At 38.3% G+C, this 20,980-nt stretch overlaps 6 protein-coding genes, 1 long non-coding RNA gene and 2 pseudogenes across 9 annotated transcripts; 7 read left to right on the forward strand and 2 right to left on the reverse strand.

The window, feature by feature from the left end:
• Position 1: 1 nt before the first annotated feature.
• LOC104765270 (pentatricopeptide repeat-containing protein At3g14580, mitochondrial-like) lies at positions 2–3,729 on the forward strand (annotated as a pseudogene). Its single transcript, XR_015591036.1, has 3 exons — positions 2–2,292; positions 2,374–3,089; positions 3,309–3,729. The product of XR_015591036.1 is annotated as a pentatricopeptide repeat-containing protein At3g14580, mitochondrial-like (transcript).
• On the reverse strand, positions 1,233–5,134 carry LOC104765271 (C2 domain-containing protein At1g53590). Its single transcript, XM_087501896.1, is given in 12 exon segments — positions 1,233–1,592; positions 1,595–2,497; positions 2,576–2,883; positions 2,972–3,064; positions 3,188–3,239; positions 3,342–3,383; positions 3,480–3,632; positions 3,719–3,850; positions 3,938–4,033; positions 4,204–4,347; positions 4,506–4,580; positions 4,692–5,134. Coding segments are annotated over 12 exon segments (2,223 nt in total). The 5' UTR covers positions 4,809–5,134; the 3' UTR covers positions 1,233–1,484.
• Positions 5,135–5,958: 824 nt separating this feature from the next.
• LOC104765273 (uncharacterized) lies at positions 5,959–7,328 on the forward strand. The gene is made up of 4 exons (XM_010488959.3): positions 5,959–6,302; positions 6,698–6,776; positions 6,906–7,017; positions 7,102–7,328. Exons 1-4 carry the CDS (start codon positions 6,122–6,124, stop codon positions 7,162–7,164), a joined length of 435 nt encoding a protein of 144 aa, XP_010487261.1. The 5' UTR covers positions 5,959–6,121; the 3' UTR covers positions 7,165–7,328.
• Positions 7,329–8,440: 1,112 nt separating this feature from the next.
• On the forward strand, positions 8,441–9,829 carry LOC147920263 (large ribosomal subunit protein eL20x-like; annotated as a pseudogene). The gene is made up of 4 exons (XR_015591499.1): positions 8,441–8,555; positions 8,958–9,073; positions 9,172–9,235; positions 9,325–9,829. The product of XR_015591499.1 is annotated as a large ribosomal subunit protein eL20x-like (transcript).
• A 69-nt stretch (positions 9,830–9,898) lies between these two features.
• On the forward strand, positions 9,899–12,578 carry LOC104765274 (cytochrome P450 72A13). The gene is made up of 5 exons (XM_010488960.3): positions 9,899–10,750; positions 10,889–11,106; positions 11,196–11,443; positions 11,513–11,885; positions 12,007–12,578. The coding sequence occupies exons 1-5, from the start codon at positions 10,477–10,479 to the stop codon at positions 12,430–12,432; spliced, it is 1,539 nt and encodes a 512-aa protein (XP_010487262.1). The 5' UTR covers positions 9,899–10,476; the 3' UTR covers positions 12,433–12,578.
• Positions 12,579–12,801: 223 nt separating this feature from the next.
• LOC104765275 (cytochrome P450 72A13-like) lies at positions 12,802–14,904 on the forward strand. The gene is made up of 5 exons (XM_087502828.1): positions 12,802–13,160; positions 13,267–13,488; positions 13,570–13,817; positions 13,903–14,266; positions 14,364–14,904. Exons 3-5 carry the CDS (start codon positions 13,573–13,575, stop codon positions 14,790–14,792), a joined length of 1,038 nt encoding a protein of 345 aa, XP_087358954.1. The 5' UTR covers positions 12,802–13,160; positions 13,267–13,488; positions 13,570–13,572; the 3' UTR covers positions 14,793–14,904.
• Positions 14,905–15,224: 320 nt separating this feature from the next.
• LOC104765277 (cytochrome P450 72A13-like) lies at positions 15,225–17,411 on the forward strand. Its single transcript, XM_019240627.2, has 5 exons — positions 15,225–15,639; positions 15,710–15,927; positions 16,014–16,261; positions 16,386–16,755; positions 16,848–17,411. The coding sequence occupies exons 1-5, from the start codon at positions 15,363–15,365 to the stop codon at positions 17,271–17,273; spliced, it is 1,539 nt and encodes a 512-aa protein (XP_019096172.2). The 5' UTR covers positions 15,225–15,362; the 3' UTR covers positions 17,274–17,411.
• LOC147920264 (uncharacterized) lies at positions 17,319–20,077 on the reverse strand. Its single transcript, XR_015591500.1, has 2 exons — positions 18,737–20,077; positions 17,319–18,631 (listed from the first exon to the last, which is right to left on the reverse strand). It is a non-coding gene; the product is annotated as an uncharacterized LOC147920264 (long non-coding RNA).
• On the forward strand, positions 17,541–19,590 carry LOC104765276 (cytochrome P450 72A13). The gene is made up of 5 exons (XM_019240626.2): positions 17,541–17,872; positions 17,960–18,179; positions 18,261–18,508; positions 18,624–18,993; positions 19,075–19,590. Exons 1-5 carry the CDS (start codon positions 17,601–17,603, stop codon positions 19,498–19,500), a joined length of 1,536 nt encoding a protein of 511 aa, XP_019096171.2. The 5' UTR covers positions 17,541–17,600; the 3' UTR covers positions 19,501–19,590.
• Positions 20,078–20,980: the final 903 nt, after the last annotated feature.

Below are 20,980 nucleotides of genomic sequence, written 5' to 3' on the forward strand. Positions count from 1 at the left end.
TCATAATCATATTTAAACAGTTCGTATTCGTAGTGTCTGCTTCTAGGAACAGAAACAATGATTCGTCTTCGGAGGCTTGTTGTTCTGTCTGCATCATCGTATTCAAATCCCAGAAGAAGCCGATCAGTTTCATCTTCGACCGTTCGTCTTCTCTCATCATCATCGACGACGACGTCGCAACGATACTCCGGTGAGGATAAACTCGCAAGGCTAAAGCACAAGGACTGGTTAGCTCCAAACGAGGTTTTGAAAATCTTCGAGAATGTCAAAGATCCGAGCTTTCTGATACCTGCTTACCAACATTACTCTAAACGTAAAGACTACCAACCAACGGAGTCTCTCTACGCACTTCTGATCAACAAGTTCGGACAAGCTAAGATGTTCGACGAAATCGAAGAAGTAATGAGAATCGTAAAGCTCGAGAAACGATGTCGTTTCTCGGAGGAGTTCTTCTACAATCTGATGAAGGTTTACGGGAATTTAGCCGGTAGAATCAACCGAGCGATCGAGGTTTTGTTCGGTATGCCGGAGTTTGGATGCTGGCCGAGTTCCAAAAGTTTCAATTTCGTTTTGAATCTACTCGTTTCGGCGAAGCTGTTTGATGAGGTTCATAAGATCTTTGTGAGTGCTCCTAAGCTAGGTGTTGAGATTGATGCTTGTTGTTTGAATATACTCATCAAAGGACTTTGTGAGAGTGGGAACTTGGAAGCTGCACTCCAACTGCTCGACGAATTTCCTAAACAAAAGTCACGGCCTAATGTGATGACGTTTTCTCCTTTAATCCGTGGTTTTTGTAACAGGGGAAAGTTCGAAGAAGCTTTTGTGTTGTTGGAGAGGATGGAGAAGGAACGAATCGAGCCAGACACGATCACGTTTAACATTCTGATTTCAGGGCTTAGGAAGAAAGGCAGGGTTGATGAAGGGATTGAACTTTGGAGAGAATGAAGTTAAAGGGGTGTGAACCAAACCCTGGGACTTATCAGGAGGTGTTATATGGTCTGTTGGATAAAAAAAGGAACTTGGAAGCTAAAGAGATGATGAGTCAGATGATTTCATGGGGTATGAGACCTAGTTTTCTGTCGTACAAGAAGATGGTTCTGGGGCTCTGTGAAACGAAGTCAGTTGCGGAGTTGGACTGGGTTTTGAGGCAAATGGTGAATCATGGTTTTGTTCCTAAAACAGGTATGTGGTGGAAAGTTGCTAACTGTGTAGTTTCGAAGAATAATAATGGCTGGAGAGAAAATTTGGATCGTGTTACTGCTTGCCAAGAAACTCCTGCATAATGTTTTATGCCATTATGCTGTATTGTTGAAAGATGGAAAATGCTATGCACAGAAGCTGTTTGTTCTTCGTGTGGAAGAACATGGAAGAAGCAAGACGAGCGACTCATTAAAAAGCAAGATAAAGACTCAAAACTCAATCTACATTTACAACTGTTCTACTTGAGTACACTCAAAAATCCATCCTCAAGCTTTTTTGATTGATTAACTATGATAGTCTTGGGCGTGAAAGACTTTCTCAGCTTCAGTAGTAGAGTTCCTGCCATCACTATATGTAGTTCCCAAGTTTGCTAAATTTACTTTATCTACCTTTGCTTCTTGGAAATGTCCGCAAGACCTTTAGAATCTTCTTTAGAGACATTACCATTTTCACCTGCTTTGACATTTTTTCCTTCAAGTTTTGCTGTTCTTGGTGTCCCCAGATCCTGCACGCTGCTAAATGCAGATTCATCATCAGAATATTCACATTGACATTCAGAATCAGAGACAGACTCAGATTCAGGAATGTTATCTTTCTCTGACACATTGCTTGATTTCCTTGACCCTTTACGTGAAAATGCATACTTTAGTTGTCTTGCAGACTTTTCAGCATGTTTTAGAATGCTCTTTGCAACATCCTTCATGTGTCCCTTGTGCAGGCTGTCTTCAGAACCAAAGCTCCCACCTCTTGAACTTCTTCCTGTGAGAGGACCCGATAGACTGTCTTCAACGATGAACTTTACACCAACATCCTTTCGATCTAACGCCTTCAAATTAATCCGAGGAGAGCTGATGTCCTCTTCAATGTTCCCTGCATTATGACATTCTTCTTTTTTCCCATTCCTATGAAACATTAAACCGATTCTCTTCAGTCCCCGACCAACAGACTTCATCGGGCTCTTTCCTTCCTGATTTTCATCAGTGCTGCTGCTTTCATTTTTGGGGGATATAGATGCAGTGGAACGGGCACTGCCAGCACCTTGTATTTGGTTATCGAGGCATCGATTCTTGCCTTTTCTTGGTTCCCAAATCTGTGAGACTTCAGTTCCTGGTTGATGTACCCATATTCCAGTCTCTTCTTGTCCTTCGATGTTAATTGGTTCCATATTATCAGGAACCCTTGGAGACTTGTCCGATACCACTGAAGAAAAGGAACCTTTATTTGTAATGTCGGAAGCAAAAGAAGCCCACATGTCTTCCTTACTTATTGTCACTCCTTCAAACGGATCATCGTTCAACTGTAAAAGGAATCAGATGCACAAGAATTGGTCATGGAAACTCTATATTTAAAGAAACTAAAAAGGATCTCAATCTACCTTTGTCTCGTTCTCAAGTACGGTTACAGCAAGATGCAGCCTCCCCATTTTGATGTTCTGAAGAGGCAACCACATATCATTTCTTTGGCCACCTCGAAACTCTGCAATGTTTACTGAACAATCGCCAAGCCTATCATCGCTAAACCGGTCCTTGTCTTGAACTTCAATGTTAAGAACATTTGGGGAGTCCCATGTGCAGATTGGTATCTTGAACTCTTCTTGCCATTTGGGAGCCAACGTTTTCCTTAGTATCTTGGTTTTGAATCTGTAAGCGCCAAGCTGCCCTTTCACATAAGGATCAGCTAAACCTGAAGCATCCAGATCCGAGCAGTTCATAAACTGTAGTTCCGACAACTAAAGCAGAGGAAAATAACTTCTGGTGAATTTCAGACTAACCATTTAGGTCTGATGGTTTAACATCAGACGCTTCAACGACTTCAACAAGAGCGTGTGCTACTGGTTCTTTCTCATCAACAAAGAACCAATTTTCTGGAACGAACACAGACAACAGAAGGTAACTCATCTGAACTGAATAATATGATGTTTTGAGGAACCAATAAAAGAAGTACAAGATAGATTTCATGAATTATGGACATCTCCTGCAATAGTTACCTCCTGACTGTGGACTAACAAATTTCTCCATATCAACTACCAGCATATTTGGCTGTAAATTAGACGACACAAGCTTCATTTAGCTGGGGTGACTGTATTGACAATGGTTTCTGAACTACAGGAAGAGAAAGGCGACAAACCAAAAGAATCTTACCTCAACAAGAGTCTGCTCAAATGCAACAGACAAAAGTTTGTCCTGATTGAGAAAGAAAGGAAAAGCTCAGAAAAGCTACTAGAGAGTAGTTTCTGACACTATATAAGTTTACAAGCTTATCCAGGAGTCAATACTTACTAGCCATCCTGCAATCCCTGGAAGCACAGCAACATCAAGTCCATGAGTGGTAATTGGTTTAACAGTCATTTGGAAATAAGGTGGCTCTGCAAAGCAAACACGTAAACGCCCCAGAAAAGGCCATCGACGAAGGAACTTCACTCCAATCAACACCTTCAAGAGTTAAAGGTATATATATAAAGCAAGTTACTTCATTTAAGAGTATGTGAATTTAACTACAGATAATAAAAATCCACTACCTTTCCTTCGACATGCATTCCTGTTAAATGCAACTTAGTCCACATTCCAAACCCAAGTCTCTTTCTTAGTTTCACAGCGAGTACTGCGCTCATATCATCTGCTGTGAGAAAATTCATTCCAAGTTCCAGTACCTGTATACACTCCAGTATAAGTTCCACTTTCTCTACAGATATTACAATCCAGATGTCACAAAACTGAAGTTGTGCAACTATATATACCAAGTGATCATCACCAGTAGATTCCCGAAGAACCCTTATATCAGTCAACAGAGGCGGGTTTCTTCCCAAATAGAGGTCCTGTATCACAGCTTCTTTCTGCAGAAATCATCATACCATCAATAATACTTAAGACGCTTTTTTGACTGTGAACTGTGATACAGTAAGTGGCCTTAGAACCAAAGTAGTATTCAAAATCAAAAAGAAATCGAAAAGACTCAAAAAGACATATTGATAGAAACAGAGAAATAAATTTGTATGGGGTTTACCGCGGTCCAAGGTCTATACTTGTCCAAGAACCAAGGTATGATTGGACGCAGAATCTTCTGAGATGCAATCTGTTCCATACAAATTGGCCATATCTTCTCCACAGCATGATTCAACCACCGCACTGATTCAGAATCAGATAGGACCTAACAAGAAAGGATTACCATTTAATACAAAAAGAAAGCTAAAGTCAGTATCTTCCAATACAAGATTGAGAACCCTAGTGTCTGCACTAAGAATTGGAAACAAAGCAACTTGAACAATCGAATCAATATCACAAAGGAAGAAACAAAGTAATAATTACCCTTCTCTGGTTAGCTTGCTTCCTCTCTTCAAGCTGCAATTTCTTCCTCAATATGATTACATACCGTTCATGAACCTATAACGAAACCAACCAGGATACAAAAACACAACAATCTTTTCACCCAATCCATCAAAAGAAAAACAAAAGAAACAGGTCAACTAGAGAGAGAAGAGAAAGGAACAATACCAGGTAGAGATAAATCAGAGCGAGGAAATAGAAAAAGCCGTGTGATCGATTCAAGTAAGATAGAACCCAAAGTAACAGTAACACAATCACTACGTGATGTATAACAGAACACTCCATTATTATTTATTACTCAAGAACTGAAAAAACTACTCCAAATATTCTTCTTGCTTCTTCGTTTCAAACACCAACCTCATGAAAACCAAACCATCCAAAACCAATCCATCCGAATCGAGTCGAAGAACTTCAACATGTGTGTTGTTTGGTTTAACTTAAAAGATGAAAGAAACCAAAGATAATGATTGCAGTTTCTTTTGTTTCTTTCGGTTATGGAGGATTGATTTAGTTAAAAGTAGAGAGAGAGACAGAGACAGAGACAAAAAAGACAGGGCCAACGAGAGAGACGGAGACAAAGAAAACAAAAACATTCGATCTATGCAAAAACTACTCCTCTTTGAAGCGATTTGCTCTGTTTTCTTCCGCGAAGCCAGCAAACGATGTCGTTTTCCTCCCCAAAAAATAAAAGATATTAAAAAAGAAAACATCTTCTTTGAAAAAAAGGAAACGCGTCAACCGCCTAAAAGTGTGCAAACGTGTCATACACGTGTGAGCAGACACACTGATAGTTATACTACAGTAAGCAGATCCTACCCGTTCATTTTTCTGAATGGATTGATCTGAACCGACGGCTCCACAATTTCATATGTTATTATCCTATCCACATAAACAATAATCTCATCTCTATTATTATTAGGCATAGTGTTACCATTTGCTATAATATATTGAAATAAATAAATTTATTCCACTAAAATGGTCAACAAAATAAATATGTTTTTAAATGTTTATTCAATTGTTATGGTAAACAAATGAGGTTATTTTTCTTCATCTATATTTTGTAACTATCTCACTCACTCTCTATATATAGACAACTATTAATTATGCATCCACCTCTAATCTTGTATTATTATGGTAGTTGGATTGGCTGTACATGTGCCCAGTAGTTTATCTTTGTAAAGAATCTAATTAAATTTTTTTTTTCTTTGAAGAAGAAGGTAATTGATAATAATAATATTACTATTTGAAGGGTAAAAAATGTCAATTGATAACGACGGTTAAAAATACTTAAATACAATGAATTGAATATTTTATTTTAATCTTTGCTAATTTGCGTCGGTGCTTTTGTTGCCCTGGGATTACGCGAACGGCAAAACTCAAATTAATTCTGGTTGGGAAAAATATGACTAACCACAGGAAAAGCCACGTGGCACGTGCACCTTCCCAAATTACGTAACTTTAAAGTTTAAGAAGAAGAAGAAGAAGAAGAAGGAATAATATCTTTGGTTCTTGACCAAAAAAAAAAATATCTTTGGTTCTTTCACCTCTTCACACAGATCCAAATCAGAGAAAAGATCTGTGAAGAGAGAGCTAGAGAGATGACGAGCGGCGCCGTGGAAGACGATAAGAACAGATCAGTCGTGACGGATCATCAACACCACCACCAACAGCCTCCTCCTCCGTATCAAGGGGTCTCTAACTATCCTCCTCCGCCGCAGCAGCAGCAGCAGCAGTCTCCTGCCGCTGGTTTTCCTCAGCCGGCTCAGCCCTACGTCCACGGTGAGCTTCTTCTTCGTCTCTCATTATCAGGGCAGCTTTTAGATTTCGATTTTTTTCTGTGTGTATGATAAAACTTTGGTTTTTTTTTTCTTTTTCTTGATCTGTTATTCTATTAAAGGCTCTGTTTTTATGAGTTTTGTTTGGATATTTTTGATTGCTTTTTTTTTCACTCGTTAAATCTATACGCAATGGGTTTAGAATCTGACTCTTGGATATTTCGTACGAGGCTTTGTAGTATTTTAAAGAGAATCTATCTATTGCCTCTTTATATGTTATGGTCCTATTTCGAACTGTATGTACTTTGAGATGATGATGTCAAATCCTAGTTTTCTCAAAATGATTCTTGTCATTTATTGCTACGCTTCACCATTATGCTGTTTTGGTCTTGGTCGCAGGTTATGCTGTTAATGGAAGCATGACAACAGCTGAACACCATCGCCTTCCCTGTTGTGGTATAGGCGTTGGCTGGGTGCTGTAAGTGATCTTTATCGTTTTAGTTTTTTACCTAACTACTCTTCTTATTACATTCTTGTCAATTTCTGAGATGACTAAAGCCACATATTGTAAGGCTTTTTTTTTAAATGGTTTTTTGTTTTTTTGAAGATTCATCCTTGGTTTCTTCTTCGGTGCGATCCCTTGGTACATAGGGTTCTTCCTTCTATTGTTCTCGAGAAACCTTCGTGAGAGACCAGGATATATAGCTTGCGCAATTGGAGTAAGTCCACTTTTATATTATCTTTAACTCGACATTGTCCTGGTTAATGTTAAATCAACTCTGACTATACCCATCATGTCACAGTCTGTTGTTGCTACCATTATCATCGTCATTGGAGCCGTAAGAGGATCAGGGGTCTGGTCCTGAAGTGAAGATTGTCAACACTCTGAATCCAGTGTAGACCGGTTAGGCCGTTAAGATCTTATTATCACAGAAGAAGATTGTAAATGTGTGTTTTTTTTTACTTCAAGAGCACAATGTCTATTGTCTCAAGATTGTATATGTTACCTAAAAAAGTGTTCTTCTCAAAACATTCTCTTCTCAAAACATACAACTAATGTGTGAATTACCAGAAAAAAAAAGTTATACATAAAGATAAGTTTTTTTTTAGATGATATGAATTCAAAATCAATAAACTCCAATTCTAATAGAATTAAGTATCCCTTTTATAATAAAACTGAAGTATACAATATTGTTTTGTAGACTATATAATTTTAATAAGTTGGTTACAAATAGGTTATACATTAATAATATATTAATTGGTTATACCGAAAATCTTAAAGAGAATATTCTAAAGAATCATATCATCTAACTTACCATATTAATTTCTTTTATTAAATTATTCATCAAATAAAAAATTTTGATATCTAACTTAACATATTAATTTGTTAATTATTATTATACTTCACCTCTCATTTTTATATATGAGACTATTTTGTGAAACAAATAAATTATTATATTATTTCTTATAATTAAAAAATAGTTTTATTTCCGGATATACCACAAATTGAATTTTTAAAAACAAATATAAATTGTTCAATCTATAAAATATTCAAGCTTTAGTAATATTATTCTTTATAAATAATATCTATTGAATTAAAAAATTTACTGAGTAACGGATCAAAATTTGAATATTTAAATTCAAATTTACAAAATTATGTCTTATAATGATATTCAAGTCACGATGAAATATACATTGTTGTAATAACTTCACATATATAATCTAATACAACATATTAAAATTTTATTTAAAAATCGAAAATATACAAAATTTTGTATAAAATAAAATTTAACCAGTGTTATAGCACGGGTACTTATCTAGAATCATTAACAATATAAAACTTACAAAATATGTATCTTTTTTCAAGCCATCATATTTAGCATATGATTTTATTGCATAATGTTTTATCCGAAAAAACTTTTAAAAACAATCACATAAATTATATTTTATATAAAATTATAATATAAATAAAATGAATTTCAATCCGTGCTCTAGTACGGGTTTTAATCTAGTTAAATTTTATAATGTTAGATTTTTTAGTAATTATAATTTGACTGCTGCAAAATAATTGTTTTTTATAAACAATGAGATGAAAATATATCATTGAAGGGCCGAATAGAAAAAGAAAAGCCCATAGGGTTTGTTTTGGAGAACCTCTTTTACAGTTTTGTTTCTTCGGCGCCACCGTTGCTCTCTGTTTCTTTTTGGCTGATTTCGTCAGAGCTTGATCTCTCCCTAGAAAATGGGTGCTTTCCGGGTAAGTTGCTATTCACGATTGTGTCTCCGGATCGTTTCAGGAACTTGCTGAGCTACGAGTGACTCTGTGTTTTGGTCGTTTTGATGATTGATTTAGAGAAATCATTAACTGTGCTCGTACTTATTGATTCTGATTCGTTTAGAAAGTATGGAACTTTTCTAATGGGCATCTGTTGTTGGTTCTGAATTGTTTGTTTCCGACCCGAGGGAGTAGACTACATTAGTTTCTGGATGGACTTTGATCCATGTGAATCTCTATGATAGCTTTAAAGCGTCATTAGTTATCAATAATCCCAAATTTTGTGACTTGCTTTCTTAGAGAGTTCGTATGATTTAAGGTTTGAGTGTCTTTAAGGGTTTGCAAAGCTGATCTCTTTTTCTCTTTTAACAATGTACCTTGCAGTTTCACCAGTATCAAGTGGTTGGGAGGGCCCTTCCGACAGAGAAAGATGAGCACCCTAAGATCTATAGGATGAAGCTATGGGGTAAAAATGAAGTATGTGCCATGTCCAAGTTTTGGTAAGTCCTGTTTCGTACCAGTTTTGTTAATGGAAACTCTGTTTTCTCTTGATTATTCCCTGATCTTAAATGAATTTGTTTGTTGTATATCATTCTAGGTACTTCATGAGGAAACTGAAGAAGGTGAAGAAAAGCAACGGGCAAATGCTTGCCATCAATGAGGTATATGATTGCATTTCCCCAGCTGCATATCTTACATATGCTGAAAGATGGCTACTTTTATATGATCTTGTTGTTCTCTACTTTTATAGATTTTCGAGAAGAACCCGACGACGATCAAGAATTATATGATCTGGGTACCATAACATGTACAAGGAGTACCGTGACACAACACTTAATGGTGCAGTGGAGCAGATGTACACTGAGATGGCTTCTCGTCATAGAGTGAGGTTCCCTTGCATTCAGATCATCAAGACCGCAACAGTCCCTGCAAAGCTGTGCAAGAGAGAGAGCACCAAACAGTTCCACAACTCGAAGATCAAGTTCCCTCTTGTTTTCAGAAAGGTCAGACCACCAACCAGGAAGCTCAAGACTACATACAAGGCATCAAGGCCCAACCTCTTCATGTAAAACCAATCTTACATGATTATTCATATCTTTATCAACCAACAGATTAGGGTTCTAGTTCCAAGTCTGAACAAACCACCATTTTGGAGTTCATCACTTGAAGTTTTAAAATTTGCATCTTTTGAACATTTTTGTTCTAGATATTATGATACGATATTAAGGTTCACTCGTTTCCAGTTTTCTCACCAACTTTTTTTCACCAATTTTAAAACTTAGTAAGGATAGTGTTGGAGAGTTAACTGTACATAAACCTCTCCCGTTATAAATCAGTCTGTTTTAAGATGCAAACAAGCAACATTTCATCCTCAGCCTGTTCTTTGCAAATGGAGCCTTTTGGCATTTTGGCAACGTAGTGTTGCACTTTTCATCAATTTTCAAAGTTTTGCTGCTTGAGGTAAGTTTGCAGAAAGTATAAAGCTACGGGAAGTGTTGGAGAGGCCATCGTATCTAATTTTGCAACTCCATAAATCGATAGATAAACAGCTCTTCATCTGCAGTCTCAGTCTAGTCTTTGCTACATGTTCTCCGGGGAGCTCTCGGCGTCTGATACACACGCGCTTATCCTTGACCAGCAAAAGAGTTGACAACACTTTTTTATTCATCATGCTCAGTGGAATCACCTTTCAAGATTTATCGATTAAAAAATTTGCCAGTGGACAAGATGGACACGACACGACGCCCCAGTTACAGACAAAAGCCCCTTCCCGGCAAAGGATTTGGACTGTAAATTGTGTCTAATCGAAACGAAACTCCAGTGATAGATCAAAAGTTTCAATCTTTATAAAAACCCCCACGGAAACTTGCGGACTCCAGCAGAGCGAGTTAGAGAATTGGAGATGCCTTTTTCATTAGTAGCAGCTTTAGTATTGGTTGTAACAGTAGTGGTACTGTGGACATGGCGGATCGTGAAGTGGGTCTGGATAAAACCAAAGATGCTTGAGAGTTGCCTGAGAAGACAGGGTCTTACCGGAACTCCTTACACACCTTTCGTCGGAGATATTAAGAGGAACGTTGATATGATGATGGAGGCGAGATCTAAACCCATCAAGTTAACCGATGATATCACCCCACGTCTCCTTCCTCTCACCTTGAAGATGCTCAATGCTCACGGTATAGTGTCTCCCTTCGCTTTCCTCTTATGGACTTGAGAGTGCTCTTTTGAGTTGGGAAGTGAAGTGTGTAGAATTGAGTTTTTGACTTAGAGAGATCTCTGTTTAGGTACTTGATTGAGTTATGTTGGTGCAACAGGAAAGACTTTCTTCATATGGATTGGACCAATTCCAACGATTGTGATAACGAATCCAGAGCAGATCAAGGAAGTATTCAATAAAGTTTACGACTTTGAGAAACCTTCTACGTTCCCTTTGATCAGATTGTTAGCAGGAGGGCTCGCGGGTTACAAGGGAGATAAGTGGGCGAGTCACAGGAGGATCATCAACCCTGCTTTTCACATCGAGAAGATCAAGGTATTGCTTCTCTCTGCTGCCTGCACCAGTTAAGAGTTAAGACTGTAATATGTTTTGATCTTTTAGTGGCCTTGTTTTTTTGGTTACAGAACATGGTCCCTGCGTTTTACCATTGTTGCAGCGAGGTTGTCTGCCAATGGGAGAAGCTATTTACAGATAAAGAATCGTCTCTTGAAGTTGATGTTTGGCCTTGGCTTGTGAATATGACTGCGGATGTGATCTCACATACTGCTTTTGGAAGCAGCTATAAAGAAGGGCAGAAGATATTTCAACTACAAGGGGAATTGGCTGAGCTCATTGCACAAGCTTTTAAGAAATTTTACATCCCTGGATCGAGGTAATATCCATTGTTTTTTTTTCTTGTTACAAACTAAAGATTTTGAGAATTTGTTTGTTTTTGGTGTAGGTTTTACCCAACAAAGAGCAATAGAAGGATGAAAGCAATAGATAGAGAAGTAAACGTAATATTGAGACGTATTGTGAGCAAAAGGGAGAAGGCGAGAGAAGCTGGAGAACCAGCAAACGATGATCTGTTGGGGATACTGCTTGAATCAAATTCAGAGGAATCTCAAGGAAATGGAATGACCGTAGAAGAAGTGATGAAAGAGTGCAAGTTGTTTTATTTCGCAGGACAAGAGACTACTTCAGTACTCTTGGTCTGGACTATGGTTTTGTTAAGCTATCACCAAGACTGGCAAGCTCGCGCACGAGATGAAGTGAGGCAAGTACTCGGTGAAAACAATCAACCTGATATGGAGTCCCTTAACAACCTTAAAGTCGTAAGTAAAAAAAAAAAACACACAACTTTCACCATCCTTTTCCATTGTAAAACTGCAATTGTAGTTTACCAAAGTCACTTGAATTTCAATTGAAAGTTTCCTTTTAATGGATTTTCAACAGATGACCATGATCTTCTATGAGGTTTTGAGGCTATACCCTCCAGTGGCTCAGCTTAAACGAGCTGTTAATAGAGAAATGAAGCTAGGAGAGCTTACCCTTCCAGCTGGAGTTCAGGTTTATTTACCAACTATTCTTGTCCAGCGCGACATCGAGCTTTGGGGTGATGATGCAGCGGATTTTAAACCTGAGCGGTTCAGAGACGGGCTCTCAAAGGCAACAAAGAATCAGGTCTCCTTCTTTCCCTTTGGATGGGGACCGAGGATTTGCATTGGTCAGAATTTTGCTATGTTGGAGGCGAAGATGGCAATGGCTTTGATTCTACAGAGTTTCTCCTTCGAGCTCTCTCCTTCTTATGTTCACGCACCTCAAACAGTCATGACCACTCGTCCGCAATTCGGAGCTCATCTCATCCTGCACAAGCTCTGATTTTCGAATTTCCAAGGTGACGTCATCAGAAGTCACTGTTCTGTAACAAAAAGATGATATAGAAAGGCTTATAGCCATAGCTTTTGAAAAATTCTATGTCTGAATCAAATAGTTATTCGATAAGGTAAAGGTCTTATTCAGTCAAAGTCTTAAAGGTCATTTTCTATTGTGGCTGCATTATTAATCTTGAAAAGTCTATACCAAGAAGCCAATTTCAATTCTACTATCCGTAGGATGTGTCTAGTCTTTTAGACAAATCTAAAACATTCGTTGAATCTTCTTGTACCCGACACTTTATCTACTTCGCACATACGTAAATTAACATGAATTTATATATCTATATATACGAAGCATTTCACATGGCAACTTACAATCAGAGAAAAGGGAAAAAAACACATATCAAAAAAACATCTAACATTTTTCGAAAAGAAGTGCATCTATGAGTGATACAGAGATATCAGCGGTAGCAGTTGCGGCTGCGATTGTGGTGGTAACTGTGGTTGCGGTTTGGATTTGGAAAGGACTAAATCTGGCTTGGCTTAGTCCAAAGAAGAATGAGGCTTATCTAAAGAGACAAGGTCTCTCTGGAACTCCTTTCACCTTTCCTGTTGGAGACGCTAGAAGGGAAGCCAGTATGGTGGAGCAAGCAAAGTCTAAACCCATCAGTCTTACAGACGATTAAACGCAACGTGTCATGCCTCTGATATTACAGACCGTTAAGGATCATGGTAAGAAACGGTTCGATTTGAACTAAAAAAAACAGATATTCTCTGTTTTTCTAATATATGAGTTGGTTAGTGTTGAAATCCTCTGTTTCTATGTTTGTTTGTTTAGGGAAGACAACTTACATGTGGATGGGACCTAAAGCGAGTGTGATTGTGACGAAACCAGAACACATCAAAGAAGTTTTTAACAGAGTTTACGATTTCCTAAAGCCACCAATGCACCCAATCGTTGAGCTTTTTGCGACTGGCGTCGCCCTGTGTGACGGAGAGAAATGGGCTAAGCATACATAGGAAGATAATAAACCCTTCTTTTCATCTAGAAAAGCTCAAGGTCATCTTTCTTACATCAATTCTCATGGCTTTGCAACTGTTACAAATCATTTGTTGACATTGCCTTTTGCTTGCTTTGCAGGTTATGATACCTGCGTTCTACGAGAGCTGCAGTGAGATGATAAGTAAATGGGAGAGAATGGTGAGCGAGCAGGGATCATCAAGTGAGATTGATATTTGGCCATACCTTGGGGATCTAACATCAGATGCCATTTCACGTACTGCGTTTAGTAGTAGCTACGAGGAAGGTAAGAGAATCTTTGAGCTTCAAGAAGAACAAGGCCGGCGACTTTTAAAAGCTCTTGAACTGGCTTTTATCCCTGGAATGAGGTACATTAAGATGACCTTTCGTGTTCTTTCATTCATTCGTTATATAGTAATCTGGAAAGATAATTTGTTCTTCTCATTGGTTTAGGTTTCTACCAACGAAGAACAACATGAGAATGTGGCAAATAAATAGGGAAGTTAAGTCAAGACTGAAAGAGATCGTCATGAAAAGACAGAGAGCTATGGAAGCAGGGGAGGCTCCAAAGAATGATCTGTTGGGGACACTCTTGGAATCGAATTCGGGAGATCACGGTATGAGTATTGAAGATGTGGTGGAAGAGTGCAGGCTGTTTCACTTTGCGGGCCACGAAACCACCGCGGTGCTGCTCGTGTGGACCATGATCATGCTGAGCCATCACACGCAATGGCAAGATCAAGCTAGAGAAGAGATCTTAGAAGTCATTGGGAAGAACAAGAAACCTAACTTTGATGCACTCTCTCGACTCAAAATAGTATAAGCACTAATCTTTGTGCATCTTTCCTATAACCGGACGATTCTAGGCCAAAATCTCAGACTAACGTTTTCTCGAAACCTTTTTGTCTTGACAGATGAGCATGATCCTTAACGAGGTGTTGAGGTTATACCCACCAGGGATACTACTTGGTCGAACCATAGAGAAAGAGACAAAGGTTGGTGAGGACATGACACTTCCAGGTTGTGCACAAGTAGTGGTTCCTGTACTTATGGTTCATCGTGATCCCGAGCTCTGGGGAGAAGATGTTCATGAGTTTAAGCCCGAAAGATTCGCTGATGGGATCTCAAAGGCCACGAAGAACCAAGTTTCGTTTCTTCCGTTTGGATGGGGACCAAGGTTCTGTCCTGGCCAGACTTTTGCTCTGATGGAAGCTAAGATGGCTCTTGTCTTGATTCTGCAGAGATTCTCATTCAAGCTGTCACCTTCGTACACTCACTCCCCTCACACGGTTCTTACACTCCATCCTCAGTTTGGTGCTCCGTTGATCTTCCACATGCTCTAAGATCGATTCACAGAGTACACAAAATTTCGAATATCCTCTGTTTTTTAACAATTATCCTATGTGTTCGCCCAAGATGATGAGTGAAAGAGCAATGAATTTTCCTATATCAAAATAACCTTCTTCATTCCAAATAACATGTACTATTATGGGAAGAGATGATATTTGGAAAACTTCTACAAAAGCATAACATATATTTATTTCCAAATTTTATCATAAAAAAAAGTCAGTGATAATCCATTATAAAATCCATGAAAGTATTATTAAATAAGAATCTATTTATTTGGGTAAACATAATTGTAGAATCCATAAAAATCTGTAAAAGATTTCAAATCTCACAACTTTAAAAACACACAAACTTACCTACACAATTCTAACTTCCCAATAAAACAACTGATCTAATTAGCCAAGGCACAAGTGAATCAAAATATTAAATATCAATTTAGTCAAAACAAAACAATTGTCCAAACCAAAACATAAACTATAAAATATTTAAGACATTAGAGGTGGTAATCTCAACATCCGTATCTTCTAAATTCTCAACCTCTCTATCTCTCTTCTCTGAGAGAGAGAATGGAGATATCAGTTGCATCGTTAACAGTTTCAGTAGCTCTAGTTGTTGTGTCGTGGTGGGTATGGAGAACTTTAAAATGGGTTTGGTTTAAACCAAAGATGCTTGAGAGTTACCTGAGAAGACAAGGTCTTCCCGGAACTTCTTACACGCCTCTTGTCGGCGACTTGAAGAGGAATGTCAACATGTTTACGGAGGCAATATCCAAACCCATCAAACTAACAGATGACATCACACCACGTGTCATGCCTCATCCCTTGCAAATGTTCAAGAATCACGGTATCCTTTTGGTTCCTCTCTGTTATGAACTGTTGCTATAGAGTATCTGATCTTTGTGTGGTTGAAACAGGAAGGTCTTTCTTTACATGGCTTGGACCAACGCCAACCATCACCATAATGGATCCTGAGCAAATCAAGGAAGTGTTCAGCAATGTTTATGATTTCCAGAAGGCACAGACGTTCCTTTTGGGAAATCTAATAGCAACTGGACTCATTAATTATGATGGTGATAAATGGGCGAAGCATCGAAGAATCATCAACCCGGCTTTCCACCTTGAGAAACTCAAGGTTTAAGGTTTTATATTTAAGTTACGAATCAGGTTTTACGTTCATTTAGTCCTGAACCAATTTGTGTCTTGTGCTTCTATGTATAGAAAATGGTACCTGCGTTCCACCAAAGCTGCAGCGATGTTGTTTGCGAATGGGACAAGTTAGTCTCGGATAAAGGGTCATCGTGTGAGGTTGACATTTGGCCTTGGCTTGTCAGTATGACTGCAGATGTGATCTCTCGTACTGCTTTTGGTAGCAACTACAAAGAAGGGCAGAGGATATTTGAACTCCAAGCAGAACTAGTACACCTCATCATACAAGCTTTTTGGAAAGTTTACATCCCTGGATATCGGTAATTAAAAACCTCAACTTGTATGGTTATAGAACTAGACTGTATTTAGTTTCACTAATGCTGCAATATATCAGAGATTGCTAACCATGTTGTGTCATATTCTCTCTGTCTTCTGTTTGTGTAGTTATCTCCCTACGAAGAGTAATAGAAGGATGAAAGCAGCAGCTGGAGAAATCCAAGTTATACTGAGAGGGATCGTTAACAAAAGGTTAAGAGCGAGAGAAGCTGGGAAAGCACCAAACGATGATTTGCTGGGTATACTTCTTGAGTCGAACTTGGGGGAAGCTAAAGGAAATGGAATGAGCACTGAGGATGTGATGGAGGAGTGCAAGTTATTCTATTTCGCCGGGCAAGAGACAACTTCGGTACTTCTTGTCTGGACAATGGTATTGTTAAGCCAACACCAAGACTGGCAGGCTCGTGCACGAGAAGAAGTGAAGCAAGTTTTTGGCGACAAAGAACCTGATACAGAAGGTCTCAACCAGCTCAAAGCTGTAAGTAAAACTAAATCATATACCTTTGGGTGACTTCAATATTTTTGTTGTGTTTAAATGATTTTGCTGAATATCTTTCCAAATTCAAACAGATGACGATGATATTATATGAGGTCCTAAGGCTATATCCTCCAGTAACTCACCTGACCCGAGCCATTCACAAAGAGATGAAGCTAGGTGACTTGACACTGCCAGGCGGTGTCCATATCAGTCTACCCGTAATGCTAGTCCAACGCGACACCAAGCTGTGGGGGAATGATGCAGGGGAGTTCAAGCCTGAGAGATTCAAAGATGGTATTTCAAAGGCAACAAAGAGCCAAGTCTCCTTCTTTCCATTTGCGTGGGGGCCAAGGATCTGCATTGGCCAGAATTTTACCCTGATGGAGGCAAAGATGGCAATGGCATTGATTCTGCTGAGATTCTCTTTCGAGCTTTCTCCTTCCTATGTTCATGCGCCTTACACCGTCGTCACCATTCACCCACAATTTGGTGCTCACCTTATCCTGCACAGGCTATAATTCTAGAACCCCTTTTGTTGTTGCTAATTAAACAAAGGAAGCAAATTCCAGATCATAATCAAATATTTTTATTAAGTGAACTCAGTATTTGTGATTTACAAAACAAGATATTTCAAAGAAAGAGTACTTTTCTTCCTCTTCTTGTCGCTTTTCACAAAGTCAAAATTTGCTTCTTCCCTATTCAATTAGTCACTACATAATAATTGTATTGTTGACATCAGGGATGATTACCACCACAACTTTTCCGAAACTCTCCTTAATATAGCCCAAGAATGGTCGCAAACTCTTTCTCTCCCTACCTCTCTCTCTCTCTCTCCGGTAGAGAAAATGGAGATATCAGTTGCATCGGTAACAGTTTCAGTAGCTGTAGTTGTTGTTTCGTTGTGGGTATGGAGAACTCTACAATGGGTTTGGTTTAAACCAAAGATGCTTGAGAGTTACCTGAGAAGACAAGGACTTTCCGGAACTCCTTACACGCTTTTTGTCGGCGATTTAAAGAGGCATTTCAGTATGTTAACCGAGGCAAAATCCAAACCCATCAAACTAACGGATGATATTACACCACGTATTGTGCCTTATCCCTTGCAAATGCTCACGGTATGCTTCATGGTTGGCTTCTTGATTCCTCTCTGTTTAGAACTGTTGTAGAAAAGGCTTCAACTTTTACATCTCTATGTGGCTTAAACAGGGAGAACTTTCTTTACATGGCTTGGACCCATACCAACCATCACCATAATGGATCCTGAACAAATCAAGGAAGTGTTCAACAAAGTTTATGATTTCCAAAAGGCGCATACGTTCCCTTTGGGCAGATTAATAGCGGCTGGACTCGTTAGTTATGATGGTGATAAATGGGCAAAACACCGAAGAATTATCAACCCAGCTTTCCACCTTGAGAAGATCAAGGTTTAAAAGTTATATCTTCCGTAGTCTTTACGTATGTATGTCTATTTGGCTCCAATTTGTGCCTTCTGCTTCTATGTATAGAATATGGTACCTGCGTTCCATCAGAGCTGCAGCGAAACTGTTGGCGAGTGGGACAAGTTAGTGTCGAACAAAGGGTCGTCCTGTGAGGTGGATGTTTGGCCTTGGCTTGTGTGTATGACTGCAGATGTGATCTCCCGTACTGCTTTTGGCAGCAGCTACAAAGAAGGACAGAAGATATTTGAGCTCCAAGCAGAACTAGCAAAGCTCATCATACAAGCTTTTCGGAAAGCTTTCATCCCCGGATACCGGTAATGAGAAACCTCAACTTGTCTGGTTTTAATACAAGGCCTTTTAGTTTAGGGCTTGAGTAGTGCTGTTTTGAACCATGTTGTATCATATTCTCTATGTCATCTGTTCGTGTAGTTATCTCCCTACACAGAGTAACAGAAGGATGAACGCAACAGCTAGAGAAATCAAAGTTATCCTGAGAGGGATCGTTGACAAAAGGTTAAGGGCAAGAGAAGATGGGGAAGTACCAAGTGACGATTTGTTGGGTATACTTCTTGAATCGAATTTGGGGCAAACGAAAGGAAATGGAATGAGTACTGAGGAACTGATGGAGGAGTGCAAGTTGTTCTATTTCGCCGGGCAAGAGACTACATCAGTACTTCTGGTTTGGACAATGGTTCTGTTAAGCCAACACCAAGACTGGCAGGCTCGTGCACGCGAAGAAGTTAAGCAAGTCTTTGGCGTTAAAGAACCTAATACAGAAGGTCTCAACCAGCTCAAAGTTGTAAGTAAACCGAACCAAAAAAATTTAGGTGACTTTTGCTGCGTTTTGATGATTTTTGATGAATGATATGATCCCTCGCAGATGACAACGATATTATACGAAGTCCTCAGGCTATATCCTCCAGTATCCCAGCTGACCAGAGCCATTAACAAAGAGATGAAGCTAGGCGACCTGACATTACCAAGCGGTGTCCAGATCACTCTACCAATTCTGCTAGTCCAACGAGACACGGAGCTGTGGGGAAACGATGCAGGGGAGTTCAAGCCAGAGAGATTCAAAGACGGTCTCTCAAAGGCAACCAAAGGACAAGTGTCCTTCTTAGCATTTGCGTGGGGACCAAGGATATGCATAGGCCAGAACTTTGCAATGCTTGAGGCAAAGATGGCAATGGCTTTGATTCTACAGAAATTCTCATTTGAGCTTTCTCCTTCCTATGTTCATGCGCCAGACACAGTCCTCACCACTCACCCACAGTTCGGTGCTCCTCTTATCTTGCACAAGCTCTAATCCTATAACCAATTTCCTTGTGTTGCTGTCAAATAAACTTCCATATGATAGATACGATTACAAAAAACAGAATCTTTTTCTAAGTCAAAACTCGCGTCTCACAGACCCTTCTGCGCAGTGATCTCACTCAGTTGCCAATTAAAAAAGGATCGAAACTGAGTGAAGAAGATTATCCAAAATTATAAACCTTTTTGAGCATCTGTTCTTCATCAATGCCTCCTCTCTTCTGATTTCTGATCAGCAGCGGCAACGATTTTAATCTGGAGCATCCGTACCCAAAACACGTTGGAGCAATCAAAACAATGCTCCCACCAAATATGAAACAGAGTACCAAATTCTATACATAGACGGTATTCTCCAAATCGATCACTTCAGAAAACCCTAATATGAAGAACCCTCTAAGGATCGACTCCTCTAAACCCTCATACCTCGAGATACCCTAATAACATACAAATCGCGGATTCGACCGTCGGCTAAAGGTTCTGCACGACGGCGCTATGTTTAGACATGACGACGACGTTTTCTGTCTAGTTTTTATTTTTTTAACCTTTAAACTACTTTTTATCTGGGTTGCCCATCTGATCGGCTGACCCAACCCTTATCTGGTCAGGATTAAATATTAAATTAAAATTGTTTTAAATAAATTTTAATCAACTATAAAATAAAAATAAATAAAAAATGAATTATAACTTAATTTTAAAATAAATCATGTGTTAATAAAATATTCTAAAAAATATGAAATATTAACAAAAATTTTAAGTAGATTTACTCAGGCATGTATTTGTATTTTGTAGTTTAAACTTATTATCAATAGTACCTTATTATCATTTCTTTTTTTTGTTGTTGTACTTATGTAATTTAAAGTACATTTACTATACTTTACACATTTTGTTTGTTTCACATGATAATGTGGTGACTATTTACAAAATAATCATAGAAGTATAAGGTAGTTAAAGTGAAAGTATGACAATAAGATAGTTACTATTTGTTCAAAATAAAAAAAATGACAATAAGATAGTTACTAATATAGATTTATATAATTTAAATTTCAATAGCAACAATAGGATTGAGGGATTATTATGGATTTTGCCACTTTTCACTCTATTATTTTGAATCTGCCATTTTCTTCAAATATTTTAGATTTACCACTTTTAATCACTTCAAAATCTATACATTTGTTTTTTTTTTTTTTTTTTGCTAAAAACCATACTTTATAACAAATACTAAACCCTACAAAAAAATGGAAAAAAAAATCCAAAGATAATGTGTAAAATTGTGTTTAAAAATCTTGAAAAATGGCAAATCCATAAAATTTTAGCCAAAATGGCAAAATCTACAAATACCACTAAGAAAAGTGTTTTTTTTCATAATTAACTCTATGATGGATGTAGTTATTATAAAGAAATGAATAGCATACAATACTGTTTTGCTTGTAGTATTTTTTTTTTTATTACACCTATAAACTAAGTTGTATTAGTTG

This window comes from Camelina sativa, chromosome 19, assembly GCF_030686135.1.
Source record: "Camelina sativa cultivar CO46 ecotype springtype chromosome 19, ASM3068613v1".
In the NCBI taxonomy this organism is placed as follows: Eukaryota; Viridiplantae; Streptophyta; class Magnoliopsida; order Brassicales; family Brassicaceae; genus Camelina; species Camelina sativa.